The sequence below is a fragment of the Symsagittifera roscoffensis genome, chromosome 1, assembly GCF_963678635.1.
Source record: "Symsagittifera roscoffensis chromosome 1, txSymRosc1.1, whole genome shotgun sequence".
NCBI classification, from domain to species: domain Eukaryota; kingdom Metazoa; phylum Xenacoelomorpha; order Acoela; family Convolutidae; genus Symsagittifera; species Symsagittifera roscoffensis.
This window is the reverse complement of record NC_087062.1, coordinates 53,896,897-53,914,423: the sequence shown is the minus strand read 5'-3', so window position 1 is coordinate 53,914,423 and position 17,527 is coordinate 53,896,897. Positions and strand designations below refer to the sequence as shown.

The following is a 17,527-nucleotide window of genomic DNA, read 5'->3' as shown; positions in this document are numbered from 1 at the left end:
CAACCAGTAATTGTTTATTAATAGCATACCTTTGAAAATTTAAGGGTCATGCAAATATCTTGGTGTTTATGTAGATGCTAAATTATCATTTGATTCATAATAATTTCATATGATCTAAGCTGAGAAAACAATGTGGCATTGTTTCGAAAATGCGTCATTATGTTCCCAAAACTGTTATGATTGATTATTATGGCTCTAATATCCAAACCATTTTACAATATGGAATATTGGTGTATGGTTGCACTTCCTATACAAACCTTTTACCTCTTTTTACCTTATTCAAAGGAAAAAAATCCCGATTGATTTTTTCAAAAGAAAATACGAAGCATTCGACAAGGATTTAAGGATGAAAAATTGTTAATAGTTCACGAGCTGCATGTGTATGAACTTCTCAAGTTTGTTTTGCGATCAATGGCAAGACTACACTCTAAAACTTTTTTAAATGAGCCTTTTGTATTTGATAAACCGTCGTATATGAACAGAAGGTCAACTTTTAATTTAACGAAAATTCCTAATTTATTAAACAAAATTCAAAGAACTTCAATTAGTTACAGAGGAGCTAAGCTCTTTAATATACTTAAGAAAATTCCTTATTTCGAAAAAAACTTTGATCAAGTTTCCAATTCAGATCTTCAACGCATTGCCCACGAAATTCGCGATGCTTATATTAAGCAATGAAGAGCTTATCAAATTTGGTTTTTGTTAACATTTTTTGGATGCAAGGATAATGCCGGAGAATGACAGATGTGGGGTGCCTGCATGTTGCAAGTTTTTTCTAAGTATAATTGAATATGGTTTTCAATGCGTCTTGTTCGCTGGTTACTGCCGCATGGGCTCAGTTAGGGGTCTACAGACCGTTTAGCCCCATCAATTCTACTACTGATAGAGTGGCTTCAAGGGATAGGACACAGTTAGTAGAAGCAGTAACTGTAAAGTGAACAAGTTCAAGTTTTGTTTTTGAAACCGAATGGGGGTGCCTACGACTAGCGAGTTTCAGAAATTATGAGTGATGAATTTGAACTATTTTCTTATCTAAGTTGGTTTTATACCGACTCCGATTGCACAATCATTTTAAATAATGATGCAGAGCTTGGACCGTATGTCATTAACCTGTCTAGACAATGCCATAAATCTGCTGCTTTGTTTATTCAAACTTTAGTACTTTTTTCCAATATTTTATTTGATGTTTTCAGATTTATATTTTTCCTTTTCTTTGAAGATCTCAAATTTCGTATTTCAGTTGATAAAATGGGCAGTGCTCTATCACCCAATTGGGTTCGTTAACTGTCCCGTCACTGTTTCTGGTGCTTCATGTTTAAATTCTCGTTATATGCATATTTACCATTAACAATGAGAAATAAATTCTTTCTTTCTTTCTTTCGAAAATCAAACGATTAAAAAACTCATCTCGATCTACTGAGTGACAATCACTTCGTTCTTTTACACTTATTTTTAGCAAAGTCGATCAAAGAACGGACAGCCTGGGTTGAATGGATCACGGCACATGCGACAATTGGGGCTCTATTTAAATTGGGGCAAAACCAAGCTAATCCAGACAGACCCCGCGGGTCGCTTGAAGATTGGAAATTCAGATATTGAGCAGAGTAATAAGTTCTGGGAAGTGTTGTTATCGAAGATGGATCGGCTCTTCCTTATACGGCAAGGACTTTTTTCAGTAACCGGCACAAGCTTTGGAAAAGTAATGTACGGTTCAAAGAAATATGGATTCTTTGGAGAACACTTGTATTTCTTCCATTGTGACGTACGGATATCAGACATAGAACTTGTGCAAATCTCACCGCCAGATGCTTCTCGGTTACATGTCTCAAATTTTTAGGTAGGATCGAAGGGACAGATGGAATAGCCAACAATGAAGTCCTCACACGCTGATCTATTGGCTTTAGTCAGCAAAGACAGAGGGCATACCTAGGACACGTCCTGTGTACAGAAACAAACAGATACTCAAAGCAAACACTTCTACCATAGCCAGGTATGAAACTTCCACGAGGTGCAGTCAGGCATACATACGAGAACGTCACCAAAAGAAAACTGAAACACTCTTCAAAGACTCCTTCTCCAGACCAGCGCTAGAACATAAATGAAAAAAAAACATCATTCGTCCCAGGCCGGGGATTGCCCGACAATGGAGACTTCAATAATTCTCAAGAGATGGAACGACGATAAATTGACTTAACTTTCACATACTAATGAACGTAATGCCCTTTAAAATTTTGTTTAAATAGTACCGATGGTCTTACCGAGTTGTTTCAAAACCAATGCCTTCGTCTTTGCGTCTAGACCTTCATACAAAAGTATCTCCTCAAACCCCTTCTTCGCTTGTGCGTTGTTTCCCTGCAAAAAATCAGGAAAACAGCACATTTCTATAATATGCCAATAAAAAAGTCAAGCTCGACTGAAAACGAAAGACAAACCTGTAACTCCTCGCCGTGTGCTTCGTGAAATTTGACTAAAAAAATTCTCTTTTAACTTTTCAGGAACAGCAAAATATGTATTAGAATGACGAAAGCGGCTTACTCTCTGGAAATGTGAGCAGCAAACTTTCACTTGGGTCACAGAGTGCAAAATTGAAATGCTGGAACAAACACATTTTTAACACGGGATAATTCATTAACAACTGTTTAGCTTCCATGTTTTTTAAAAATTCTGCTCATTTTGAAAACAGTTTTTATTTACTTTGCTGCAAGATGTGAAGTCTCTTGTATTCTTAAAGAGAAGCGCCAAAAACAGATGCACGTCCTTGGTTCTCGAGAACGACTGGTCACAGTATAGTATGTGTTGAAACGCTCGAATAGCCCTAAAATTGAAATCACATTCAACTGCACCCCCTTAACATCATTTTCAAATGACTTTGGCAAAAATCTAACCAATGAAAGGAGTTGAAATGAAAGTATACGATTCCTAGACCAAACAGGAAAGCCGTGTTCTTCCAATAGGAGTCTTCGTTCAAGGATAGATATTTCTGGTAAGCAGAAAGTGCCTGAGGAAACCTTTCCAGGAGGAGAGAGTAGTGTCCCAATTTGAGAAATATATCAGAATGTATGTCCTTTTCATCAACATCTGAGCCACAAAAGGTGCCTAATCTATCCTCCAACTCACTGATTGCCTGAAAAAGAAGCAAAAAATACTCTCAAAACCCTACTTGCTGATTCCGAAACTTAGACAACGCACTGAGTGAATATATTTATGAAATTTTCATGAAACTTCAAGCGAACAAACCTTTTCTAAAAGAAGCTTCAAGTGAACACCTTCTGGTTGGCGAGAAAAAGCTGCTTTTCCAAAGGCTCGGCTGAAAAATCAACTTGTCTGAATTATTTCTTATTGCTTTGAGATGCGCCATTATAGCCTCATGTTCAAAAAATTATATAATAAAAAGAAGGATAGCCGGTTCTATGCAAGTAGCACCGAATGTTCGGATCATAGTCTTTAACAAAACGACAAAAAGTTTTCTTTTGAATTAGTGAATTTTTTTTTGCGTGGGGTGATAAAAAAAGTCTGATGTAAGACTACATTTAACACATATTTGACGTTCATAGCAATCTAGGTAAATTATACAAAAACTTTTTTTAGAAAATTGACTAGAAAAACAAAAAACTATTTCTAAAATGAACTCTATAAACTAATTTTACTTGCTTAAAGTTAAGTTTTTAGGGCTTAAATTAGACCTAACGAAGCGTTTGTAAACCTGATCGCTCGCTTTTTTTGACAAAAAATCATAAATTTCAATCCTGAATTAATGTGGTTCGAATCACGACTGCAAGCTCTATAATATGATATATCGTTCAACCCAGTCCTCCGATCATTATTTGTGGTACCTGATTTTGCGTGAACAAAAAAACTATAACACACCCGAATACAAAGTTCCTCCCCATTTTCAATGGTTGGAACAACAAGCATAGCCAGTCAATGTGCAAGTAGCACAAAATGTTCCGACCATAATCTTTAAAAAACGAAACATTTTTTTTTCAAATTTAAGTCGTTTTTTGGCGTGATTTGATAAATAAAAGGAACTGAACAAAAAACTAGAGCTTAGGCATATTCGACAGTCATAATAAGTAAAATAGGCAAATTGCAAAAAAAAATTCAATACAAATCAATACAAAAACAATGAGTCATAAAAAAAGTTTCCGAGATAACTTCAATTTTTGGCAGCTTTTTAAACTTTGAAATTTTTGGTTCCAAAAATGCGCGAAATTACCAAAAAAGCTAACTTTATTCGAGTAAAACTAAGTTTTTACTGTTTAAATTAAACTATTCTAATCTTTAAAGCCAATAAAATAAGCTTTTGCAAGCCTGTTCGAATCAGCTTTGGAAGCGCTTTAATATGATATATCATTCAACCCAGTCCGATCATATTTGTGGTACCTGATTTTGCGTGGAAAACAAGAAGAAACTAAAACACACCCGAATACAAAACTCCTCCCCATTTTCAATGGTCGGAACAAAAAGGATAGCTGGTTAATGTGGTTAATGTGTCGTTTTCTCGGCGTGATTTGATATATAAAAGGATTTAAACAAAAAACGAGTACTTAGGCATATTCGACCTTAGGAAAAAAACAGGCAAAAAAAAAAACTGGCGAAAAAAAAACAATTTTTGTAGAAACAAACTACTAGAAAAACAAAAAGCCAAAAAAGTTTCAAAATATTTTCGATTTTTTAACAGTTTTTTGAACTTTTGATGTTTCTGATTCCAAAAATGCGCAAAAATACCAAAAAAAGTTCTTCAAAAGTTTTTAATGTCGTTCGAATCGCAACTAAAAGGGCTTCAATAGGACATATCTTTAAAATCTCTTCGATGATTATTTGTGGTAGCTGATTTTGCGTCAAAAACCAAAAAAAAATAACATACCCAAATACCAAATTCCTTCCCAATTTTTAAATAGTCGGGAAAAAAATAAAAAGCATACACGATTACTGCGCAAGTAGCAAAGAACGTTCCGACCATAGTCTTAGAAAATACAACGAAAATTTTTCAGAATAGCATCGTTGTTAGGCGCAGTGTGATAAACGGATCTGAACGAAAAACTACCGACAAGGCACAGTTATAGTAAAACAATCAAATTAAAAATGAGTTTTATTATAAAAACGTTTAGAAAAAACGAAGAAAAATCCAAAAAGGCGCTAACATACTCAAAAAACTAACATCAGTCGAGTAAAATTAAGTTTCTATGTTACAAAATAAGCTGTTATAAGCTTTAAAGTCATTAAACTAAGCTGTTGTAAGCCTTCGTTTGCTTTATTTGCTCAAATTCAGACGCAAAACCAAAAATTTCAAACCGATTTTTCTCGACATTGAGAATTTTTTCAAAATCTTGAATATCGTTCGTGTTAATGTCGTTTCTGTTGGTTTCTGCTGTTTTGACATGTACATATCAGTCTCCATGAGCAAATGTCTTCGAGGTTATACTTATTCACAAAATACTTTTTGTACACTTCAGCGATTATATTCTTCGGATGTTCTATTTCGCCAAGATTGAACCCAATCTTTTTTCGTACTATATTTGGTAACAATCTTGTTCAGAAGTCGCTTTCATGTTTTTCCTTTGCGGTTTAAAAAATTTCGCGGTTTAAAAAATTTCAATTCTTGCGCTCTCGTGTTTTGATCCGACTTGCAATGGGTTTCAACGAAGGATTCCCAATCGATGTTGTATCTGTCATTCATTATGCAAAACTGTTGGGCGACATTTTCAGTTAAACTATTTTTATATATTAATGTTTTAATGAAAATTAGATCATATTCCAGCACATAATACCCATTTAATTCTATTATTTTTGAGTTTGCTCGTGATTTGAGTGCAAATTTTGTCTGAGATTGATCAAAATCTAAAATTTCATCCATAAAAGGTGCTCATGGCTTATCGTTCATTTTGAACATATTTTCAAGCTTGAAAAGGGAATCCTTCCCGGGAAAATAGGAAAACAACGAAGAAAAATGACGCTATGAAATACTTCGGACCAGTTTTCACAAAATCGTTACATGAAAAGTACCTTTATCACTTCATTTAATGGCGAGTCTTAATGTTCTCGATCAGATAAACCAGTAAGAGAGAGAGAGAGAGAGAGAGAGAGAGAGAGAGACTTTAATTTAGTATATGCAATAGCGAAAACGAACATTTCTGTTGAAAGCAATTTAGAAACAATTTAATGTTGCGTTTTCATGTCGTCAATAACAGTACAAGGCTATAGAGACCCCTTTAATACCTTTAAGAGACCCTTTAAACCCGAAAAAAAATCAACGAGACTGAAGTCTTATAAAAAGTTAAAAGTAAACCTCGCCCTCAGCACACTAAAACAAAAACTTTAATTGCTCGTCAAAGGAAACAATATGAGGCCGCTAAGCCAATATAACAAAGGCTGATACCAATTAAGGCGAAGAAAAGGGGGAAAGCCGAAAATGAATTCAAAAAATTTTAAGACAAATTATTAAGTCCCCTCAACCTCAAAACATAGACACGCATAAATTTTTTTTGATGGTCGACAGACGCAAAATGAGACCATTAAGCCGATATAATATAGGCCGAAACCAATTAAGTCGAAAAAGGAACAGAAAAAACAAAACGCCGAAAAAAAATACTTGAAAAAACTTGAACTATAAATTCTATTAAAATTTTAGCAAAATGCGCTATTCAGAAGTGAGCCTAAAAACTACGTTTCACTTGAAGCGACTCAAAATTAGGCCAGTAAGCCCATAAAATACAAGCCCAAATCATTTGGAAAGAAAAAAAAAGCAAAAAAAAAATATGAAAGTCAAGAAATTACAAACAGCAGAAGTAAATCAAAGCAGTAAGAGCAAATACCATGTAAATTGCGCACAGCAAGAAAAAACAATTCAACGATGTGGTAACTAGGCCGACAAAACATAAGCAGACAAATAATAAGTCAAAAAAATTGTCAAATGGAATATTTCGTTTGAAAAAAAAAGGTCCCGGTCAGATTCGAACCCAGGAATTTTGTCGCGTACCAGGTAAAATTGTTACCTCCGCGCTAAGTGGGCCGGGAACGCTATGAATTTCAAGTGAGCCGAGAACGCTCAGAAGATACCACTAGAGATGGGTCCAGAAGTACACTAGAGATGAGTCCTGTGGACAAAGTTGTTTACGGGAAAAAATCTGGTACCCGATTGTAATACCCTTGCTTATTGCAAGGATAATCAATTACAAAGCAAGAATTTGCAATTAGTGTCCTTAAGTTTTGTTCCGAAGATGAGGCTATAACTAATAGATATCAAAACTTATATATCAAATCACCTGTCCAATGCTCTCAATTCCAGTCGTTCACTTTCCGTTAACAATTCGTCGTCTGCCCAGTTGTCTATATCGATAACAGCCATCAGGAAAATTGCAGGCACGTCGAGTTACTCATGGTAACCAATAGCAACTTACATTTTCTTCAACTTGAAACACAGCCAACACAGTTGGAAAAGAGTCAATGAACGCGAGTAAAAAACTGATTTGTTTTTAGAATTTCAAAATGAAGAACTTTCGAATTTCAAAATGAAATTCATATGACCTTAAAGCTCTTCGAACTTCAAAACATTTAGGATTGACACTTTTTCATTAAATTTTACTCAATTTCGGAAAGCTGCGTCAATAGCTAGAGATTTTATTCCGATGGGAAATCTGAAAACTTATATCAACTTTCGAAACTAGAAATTACTCACGTTTTTCGTGACCTGTACACTTTTGATGTGAAATTGATTTTTTTAAACGAAGCTAAGGAACTAATAAAAATTTAAATTTAAACGTTTTCGCACCTTTCGTGCAATGAGCACATCAAGAAACATACCTTGAAATACATACTGTACTGTAATTCGAAACAACAGCAGCAACTTGAGTGATCTACTCAAGAACTTTGCAAACCTATGATTGGTTGATTTTCTTAACTGTTTTATTTAGTCAAATATCTTAGGATATTTTACCATCGATGATCATTTTTTAAAATTTTTTTATTTCTTTTAAACCTGCTGAAGCACAAATAAGCGAAGCGTTCAAAATTTTTATTTTCAATTCCTTCTAAAAAGAAAAGGCCATCTAAAAAATAAAGAGCGGGGAGGCCAAAGAGAGAACAAGCTCTCAACTGAAAAACAAACTTGTCAATTAATGATGGGGCTGGACATAGATGTCCGGACTTGGATCAAGTTGAAACTTTTACTCCTACACTTTAATCTATCCTTCTGTTGCGTAGAAACAAAATTACAGAAAAAAATGTGAGATGTATAAGAAAGCGATTAAAACGAGAGAAAAGGCGTTTATGAGGAAAGCTGGTAACGATGGTAACGTTCAGATGCATCTGGTAACTACCTGCACAGAACAAACCGGTGTTGCCTAAATTGAAGTAGAGAAATCTGGAAATAAACACACTAGAGAGTTTGAAGTAGAGCACTCTGGTAGAGAAGATCTGGAAATAACACCTTTCCGGGTGACATGAAAAGACTAACGGCTCTAGTTTATTAAAAATTAGGCAACGCAACAACAATTTACATGCTACTTTCGAAAAAAGATACGCTGGAAGACTTAGCGTAAAACCTGCCGACGATAAGTCAGGTTTTTAGAGAGCCATGAAAGAAAACAAAACGAACTAGACCCTAGTATCACCAGAAGCTTTCGCATACAAGGAAGCAAAGAATATTCATGAGAAATAAAAAAAAAATTTGTCCCGCAACTGAAAAAGAACACGAGGTACTAACTTAATAGATGTACAGCTGCAAATGGAGAAAAAAGGCTTGATAAATTCAGTAAAGAGCGCATCGAGCACACTCTTTGGTGTTGTTCAAAGCTTTAAACTTACGGCTGAATTACACCTCACAAGGAAAGAAAATTTGTTTATTCTCGAAAATTTGAAATTAATCAGAAAGTCGTACAATAATATATCAAAAACTCTTTTTACCCCCTACCCAAGACATAAATTTGTAAAAACTCCCCAGCAAAGTTCTTTATTCCTTCATTTCTTTAAGGATTTTAAAAGTTCAAAATCCTGATTGATTCGGTTTGGAATCAGATTTCCAGAGATTTGCTTTGAAAAATCCATCAACTTTGAGTTATCCTCCCAAATTTACATCAAAGTCAAAGAACTTGACTATCTACTCAAAAATCACCAATTTCTTATTGATTACATACAAAAATTCAATTAACGTAATAAAAAAAATTGGAAATGCTTCTTGTTCTAATTTTTTTTCTTTTGTTACCTATATCGGCAATATTTCTTATTTTACAGCAAACAACTTTTGTTCATTTATTTTTTGGAACTTTGTTTCCGATTGGGAGCGAATTTTATATAAAAACTTCATAAAAGGAAGCTGAAATCTGATTGGACACGACTACAATCCAAATAAGGAAATTCTATTCTGATTGGTTTAACCCACACACTCGAGTTTAAGAAACACCTCACTTCTAAATAAAATTCATTTTATTTTGAAGTAACACCCGTTAACTACCTCCTCTCTCAGCTCTAAATCATTCTTGTTTTTACTCTATTGCTCAACTTATTGCTCAAAATGATCTTCTCAGTGCAAAACAGCAACCTTATGTATTCTGTAGATTTTTCGCCTGATCTAGTGCAAATTCAAGTGCGAGAAACAGGCTCTGGAGTTTTTCTGGCACGAATGGACATCCCAATCCAAGTCTGGTATATGGTGGAAGTGATGCAAAGGGACTTCCAGGAACATCATATGATGCAAATAATCGTGACAGGGAACCAACTTGGAGAAATACAAATGACGCAGGAAGTGGCTGAGCACATGGGAATCAACTACCCCGACACTCCTGACTCTAAATATGTGGCTCAACTAGTCCAAGATTTCCCCTTTCCTTGGGAGGAAGCAGGATCAGCCGAAAACCCCATCACAATAGATGAAGATGAGGGTTTCTTAAAAACAATGACGCCTCAAAACACCCCTCCACAACAACCATCAGCGATGGAGCTTCGTCCAGCTCTGCGTTCTATAGAGAACCTCCAGAACTCTTCTGCTGCTCTACAGCTCTTTGATTTAAAATTTTTGTAAATTATCGTTAATGGTTTTAACTTCGTTCTTTCTAAATAATTAGTTTCTTCAATTTCATTTTTATTATGAGAATACATGAGAGGTTCAGGACAAACCATTAAAAAACAATAAGAACCTAATTTAGTGCTCGAAAATCTGAAATAAACTACCGTTAACTACCTCCTCTCTCAGCTCTAATTACCTTAATTTCAACATAACTACCGGCAATTTTCTCCCTCTTAACTGTAATTCTTGTTTTTAATCATTTACTCAACGTATTGCTCAAAATGATCTTCTCAGTACAAAACAACAACCTTATGTTCTCGGTGGAATTTTCGGCTGATTTAGTACAAATCCAAGTGCGAGAAACAGTTTGTGGAGTTTTTCTGGCACGAATTAAGAATTATCTTCCCTCAGCTACCCCCTCACAGCTCTCAATCATTCTTGTTTTTACTCTTTTGCTCAAATTTTTGCCCAAATTGATCTTCTCAGTGCATTTCAAGTGAACTTCTCAATGATCTTCTCAAGTTTCCCATTTGTTTATCAATTGGTTTTTCTTTTCATCTGAATTAAGTGTTTCTGAACCTAAGCTTAGTTTTGAAAGACTTATCAGTGCAAACTATTAAGAAAACACTGGAAGACAATTGATAATTTTATCACAAAGCTTACAAAATAACTATTCGCAGAACCATGACAATCAATAAAACAATCAATAATCTTCAACAAATCAATCTCATATTTTGAATTTTTCGAATTCTGTCCAGAAACGCTGAAGCATGACTTTGCGTGGAAGCAAGTTTTTGATTAGAACTTAGTTAATGTCTCTTGTATTTTTTCCGAATTAGTTCTTTCTTTGCAATACTAGGCATCTTTTTGTTCTTTTCCATCGTAAGTTATGTAGAACTGCTCGATTAAGCTCACTGAATACTTCTCCACTTGATGTAACAATAAGTGAATGGAATCTGTATTTAAACAAAAAGTAAAAACAGTCAATTTCCTAATATATGTAAATATATTTATCCAATATCTGCAAAATTGGTTAAAAAGAAATTCCTATTAAAACCAAATGGAACTTATAGTTCTCCATAGAACATAAAGAATTGTAGAGAGACACACATTAATTTTGGTTGACTATGTATTTTCGTAAAACTCATTGGAAACAGATATGACTAGCGATTTTTAAAGAAAACTGAATAAAAGCTGGGAAGAGCTTGACACATAGCGGCTGCCATTGGGAAGAAAGTTTTTTGCCAAAAATTGTGGATTTATATAAGAGAACTAACGCCTAAACACTCTCCTTAAAAAGAAAACTCATATGGAAATCGCGATTACTCATATTGTTTACTTGCATTTTCATTTCTCTCATTTCTTCTCATTTGATCAGTTTACTCTTCAACAATGTGCACAAGAAAAGACATCAGTCTCAATTATATTGAATTTTCAAAAAAAAACAGGGATTGGAAGATTTGTTTGTTTCCAAAAATCCTACAAAAATAATATTTATTTTGAACTGTGCTTTCAACTTTTAAAAATTTAAAATTTTGGACAATTAGAAAAGTCCCAACAAGTCTCTCTCAGTGAAGAAGAAGGAGAAGCAGTATCGGCAATCCGGAAAACCGTTATTCACGATGCTGAAACCTTGGACTCGTATCTATAAATGAAGTCAAATCTGGCAAAGAATCAATTATGGATCAAGAGCTCGACATCTGTAATAGAATATATGAATTAGAAACATAAAACATGAGGAGGGTGTGTGTCACAATCAAGAAATACAGCGTGAACAAGCCACCCTACATTCAGATTTGACTAATCACTGCGAAAGCGAATGAAGCAATGGAGAAAGTTGCCTTGTCAAAATTTGGGAGACTTTATGTTTGTTGATAATTGTAAGCCTCAGTAATGCTTTGTGATGTTTCGTATTTTGTGTAATTGAAATATTATTGGTTCAAAACAATTTTCATCGCTTAAGTGTACATTTAGAGCTAGGATATCTGAGGAAAAGTCAAACAAAACATACAATTTAATCGAAACTGACATAAAACACTAGCCAATTATCAAGGAATTTCCAGTATTTGTTTGAGAAATTACAGAAAAATTTAGTTAACTACTACTTTCATCAACATTTAAGTAAGTTTTGTCTTATTTTTTAACAAGAATGTATTTTTAGTTGAAAACATTATCCTTGTTTTTTCGAAATTCTAAATTTCATCGGTTGTTTTCAATTTTTTTAAATTTAGTTTGAGGTTTTGATTATCCACATGAATTGCCTATAAACTAATTAGACTCTAAATAAGAAGAAAACGTTTTACGGTGATTGCTAATACAATTTAAGTTGAAAATGATACATCAATTTGAGTTTTTTCAAGTTTCTTTGCTTATTTCAGTAAGAAATATTTTTCTATCGAAAGCGTTTTCAATGTCTGAATTTTCAAGTTTCTTTGCTTATAACAGTAAGAAATGTTTTTCTATCAAAAGCGTTTTCAATGTCTGAAGGTTGAATTACTACGAAAAAATAAAAGAGTGGTGGGCAGATGATCTTGATGCAGATTGTATTAGTTTTACACTTTATAGACACACAGAAAGTTCAATAATTTTGTTAAAAAGATGGAGAAGAGATTTCAGAAAAAAAGAGTACCGCCCGATTTATCAACAATGTTTTTATTTATCATATCAAATAACAAAAATAATCATATCTAACAAAAATCATAAAATTAAACAAAAATCAAATAATAGAAGGAGAAAACCTAACTGATAAAATACTTTTATCAGCCCCACCAAATAATGACTCAAAATATACAATAAACCACGTTTTTAAACTCCATGACCCTCTAGACACAATACCTCTATCAAAATCAGAAATTGAAAACATATTGCTCCCAAAAACAGAAAAAATCACACTCGATTTATTACAGAAAAATCAAAAATCTTGACCCAGTCATTAGACAATTAAAACCTTGGCACAAAAACAAAACCAAACCAATTAAAGCCGAAATTACCATTCTAGGAAATAAAAACCTCCTTAGAAATTTCAAAAATTTAATAATACATCTATCAACGAACATACGGATGTTTTAGAATACCAAACACCTGATCTTAAAGTACCTGGTCTACATTTAAGTATGATGTTTATAGCTTTTCATGCTTCACATTCATTACACACTAAAGGACACTCAGGATCATAAAAAAACAATATTTGAAGTATATCAAGGAATTTGCAGTATTTGTTTGAGAAATTACAGAAAAACTTAGTTAACTACTACTTTAGAGCTAGGATACAATAAACCACGTTTTTAAACTCCATGACCCTCTAGACACAATACCTCTATCAAAATCAGAAATTGAAAACATATTGCTCCCAAAAACCACGAAGACCACCAATTTTTATTCAACCAATATCACCATCCTCAGAAGAAAACTCATTTATAATGGTCATAGTCGATGCATTTACACACTACGTAATACTTAATCCAGCACCCCATTGTAAAGCTTATTACGCATATGCAACACTCTATGAAAACTGGATAGCAAAATTCGGATTACCCGAAATCCTTGTTACAGACAATGGCACTGAATTTAAAAACAAAGAAATCATCACACTATGCCACTTATATAACATTAAACACAAACCACGAACATCTCATGCATCCTGGACTAATGGATTAGTCGAAGGCTTGAACTGTTCATTACAAGAATATCTTAGATGTATCATTAACGGAAATGACCCACGATATACTGAATGGTCAACAGATGTAAAGCTATTCCCCTAATCTTATAATTCACAAATTATAAACTTCAGGACTGTCACCCTATGAAATGGTTTTCAACCAAAAACCACGAAAACCATGAATCTTCACACCAAACTATTCAAAAAATACAAAAGGTTATTGTCAACCCAATGAAGATTCAATATGCTTTAACCTACCACAACATACCCACAATCAAAATCACTTCCATCACCCACAAATTTTAAAATTAGCTTCCGTTACACACACCGAGTGGATTTTAAACAGAGCTAAAAACACAATGAAATCTATCAGAAAGGAACAAAAAATTTAAAAATTGGAACATAGTTTTAATTCCAAACTTTACAACACAAAAAGGAATTTCTATAAAAAAACAATTACTCTGAGAAGGACCATATCAAATAGTTGATAAACCCACTGCTGTAACATACAACTTATAGAACAAAACAAAGAAGAAATTGTTCAACACAAAAACAATCTTTTACCCTATTACCCAAAAGAGTACGCTCGTTGCTAACTAACCCAATTATACTCCTTTACAGGACTCAAAGTTACCCACAATTACTCCGATGACAAACAAAATCAAATTACTCATTTGAATTCTATCCAAAAACCATTAGAAAGAAATAAAAAAGAATTTAACAATCAATTAGCTAAAAATTTAGATAACAGAAAGATAGCACAAACAGAAAGAAAAAATTCAACTACAAGAACAAAAAGAAAAATATCCACATAGAAAATCATCACGACTTCAAAATCAGCCACGAAAAGATCATAAAACATTCATTCCACAATGAAAAATTTTAAAGAAAGTTGAATTTCAGAAACCACTTTAAAATTAATTACTCAAAGTTACCCACAATTACTCCGATGACAAACAAAATCAAATTACTCATTTGAATTCTATCCAAAAACCATTAGAAAGAAATAATAAAGAATTTAACAATCAATTACCTAAAAATTTAGATAACAGAAAGATACCACAAACAGAAAAAAAACTCAACCACAAGAACAAAAAGAAAAATTTCCACATAGAAAATCATCACGTCTTCAAAATCAGCCACGAAAAGATCATAAAACATTCATTCCACAATGAAAAATTTTAACGAAAGTTGAATTTCAGAAACCACTTTAAAATTAATTACAACTTTCACTTCGTAAAAGATCTTTTCATTAGACGAACTTTTTCTCAAAATTCATGATGAGAAGCACTTGAACAAACTAGTTCAATTTCAGCCAAATATTCTCCTTTACAGGACTCAAAGTTACCCACAATTACTCCGATGACAAACAAAATCAAATTACTCATTTGAATTCTATCCAAAAACCATTAGAAAGAAATAATAAAGAATTTAACAATCAATTACCTAAAAATTTAGATAACAGAAAGATACCACAAACAGAAAAAAACTCAACCACAAGAACAAAAAGAAAAATTTCCACATAGAAAATCAGCCAGGTCTTCAAAATCAGCCACGAAAAGATTATAAAACATTCATTCCACAATCTAAAATTTTAAAGAAAGTTGAATTTCAGAAACCACTTTAAAATTAATTACAACTTTCACTTCGTGAAAGATCTTTTCATTAGGCGAAATTTTTCTCAAAATTCATGATGAGAAGCACTTGAACAAACTAGTTCAATTTCAGCCAATAAGAACCCTTTCCAAATCATCACCTCATTTTTGACACGACTTCTTTAGCCGACAAATAACCACCTTCAAGCAAATCTCTAACTATAACTAAAGATCAAAAATAAGCAAACCGCTAAACATTGACACCTGAAATAAACAAAATCTCATTATTACAACCCTTCTCTAACAAGTAGAACAAAAATCAACAGTTTTGTCCCACTTAGAGCCAAAAACCCCCTCAAGCAAAAGTATTAAATTAGCCTAAAGAACAAAATGAACATGATCATTTAGCCTAAAGTACGAATATCTCTCAGATACCCCAATCATCCAATATATTACAACAAAACTAGGAAGACCCTTAGGAGTCTTCAGAACCTCTCTTCACCAAAAATTGCCGAAATTCAACCCACTTGTCAAAAAACCAATAAAAAATCCGACCACACTCAAAAAATAAAGCCTAAAAAAATAAAGCCTAAATAATTCGGCGGAACAATTCATTCCTTCAAATGCTTCTTTGTCGAACAGTCAACAGTTTTCAAAATATTCTTTCAAACCTTTTTTCATTCCTTTCAAAATTTTTCAAACTTTGTATAATTTTAGTATCCGATATCCTTGAAATATTCATCCTCCTCTTGATAATTTTTTGCAATTTTTTCACCATTTTCTACTCCTTAGCCCAAACCTACGTTAATTTTTCCAAAATCCTTGACCACCTCCTCGGGTACGATATTTCAAATAACTATCTAAATGTTCCAACATCTATTCAGTAGAACTTGTTAATCCATGATCCTTGATAATGACAGTATGCAAATGTATAAAAAAGGCTATTGTAACGTTGGCATAAGCAATGATACTTTTAATCCTTTTCAGTGAAGAATATTATAATAAACATAAAACTTCTTCATAAACAAATAATCTCTAAAACAATTTTCCAAAATTGCTAATCAACAACCCCCACACCACTCCCCGCAAACAGCATCCCAAGAACCTCCAACAACACCAACAAATAGTCAAACAAATAAATCATCAACACGCATCTCTTTTCAAGACAATCCATACACATTTGAGGAAAGACAATACGAACCAGTATATAATATATACCCCCTCTACAACAAGATCTTAATAGAACAAGACACCAAAGCCAAAATCAAAACACGCTCGAAATAAATAGACAAATAATACATATAAGACAAAATAGAAAATTGCAAACCCCCAGAGTTCAATTCAACATACCTCATTCATCAATAACAAACCCTATAGACTTTTCCAGTAGTACAAGTCAAATTTCAAATACTCCCCAGACTACATCACAACCAAACACATCAAACATCCCATCAGATTATTTAAGTTCAACCCCTACATCTGAACAAATGAGAGAAAATCCTTTTAATCCCCCAGCTACTACAAAACATTTCCCATTTTGGATGACACAAGCTTTTACTCAGGTGAACTAAATTTGGTAAATGATCCAATAGACAGTTCATCTGAAACAATTTTGTCACTAACCGAAACTCTTTCACTCCATTCAACCCCTTCTTTAACTCAAATTTTAGAAACACCATTTTCTACAATTTTTTTTTACAAATCTCGACGCTAGATATAGAGAAACTTCAATCAATAACATACATCTACGATTGGACTGGAATACATTCGTAGCACCCCCTCCATTTTTTGGTCAAAATCACGAAAGTAACAGATTACACAATTGGGCACTAAACAGATTACAATACCGACAAGATATTCACAAAGAATTTACCATCCCTTATTCCTGCCCCCTCCCCCAAATATAACAGCTCAATCTTTACCTCCCCCATTTTTTACCTCAGAAATCATCTACAAATACGACAGATACACGAAAAAGACATTTGGATTTATAATTTTCTATAATCCATACTCAGGACTATCATACACATGTATCTTCTAAAGATACTAATTTTTCAATCCCTTCTCTTTATAAATTTTTCAAAATCCAATCATAATTATCCTTCCCATCGAGCAGGACCCCAGGATGTACTAGTCACACACTATGACCGTGAAGAAAATGAACAAAGACATTACATAAATATGCAATAAACCAAGTAACTCAATGCGAATCCGAACCACAATTAATCAAAACAACAAATATAAGAGCTACTCTTTACTCAAAAGCACGAG

General features: G+C 33.5%; 1 protein-coding gene across 2 annotated transcripts in view; it reads right to left on the bottom strand.

The window, feature by feature from the left end:
* Positions 1–17,527, bottom strand: part of LOC134845638 (lysine-specific demethylase 6A-like) — a 438,371-nt gene that overhangs the window by 10,285 nt on the left and 410,559 nt on the right. For both annotated transcript variants that reach the window (XM_063862655.1, XM_063862663.1), the window contains exons 2-8: positions 7,266–7,413; positions 3,238–3,307; positions 2,886–3,124; positions 2,695–2,815; positions 2,536–2,593; positions 2,433–2,467; positions 2,259–2,352 (exon numbers count right to left, since the gene is read on the bottom strand). In XM_063862655.1, coding sequence (XP_063718725.1) covers positions 2,259–2,352; positions 2,433–2,467; positions 2,536–2,593; positions 2,695–2,815; positions 2,886–3,124; positions 3,238–3,307; positions 7,266–7,348 — 700 coding nt within the window. In that variant the 5' untranslated portion in view covers positions 7,349–7,413. The remainder of the gene's footprint in view (positions 1–2,258; positions 2,353–2,432; positions 2,468–2,535; positions 2,594–2,694; positions 2,816–2,885; positions 3,125–3,237; positions 3,308–7,265; positions 7,414–17,527) is intronic.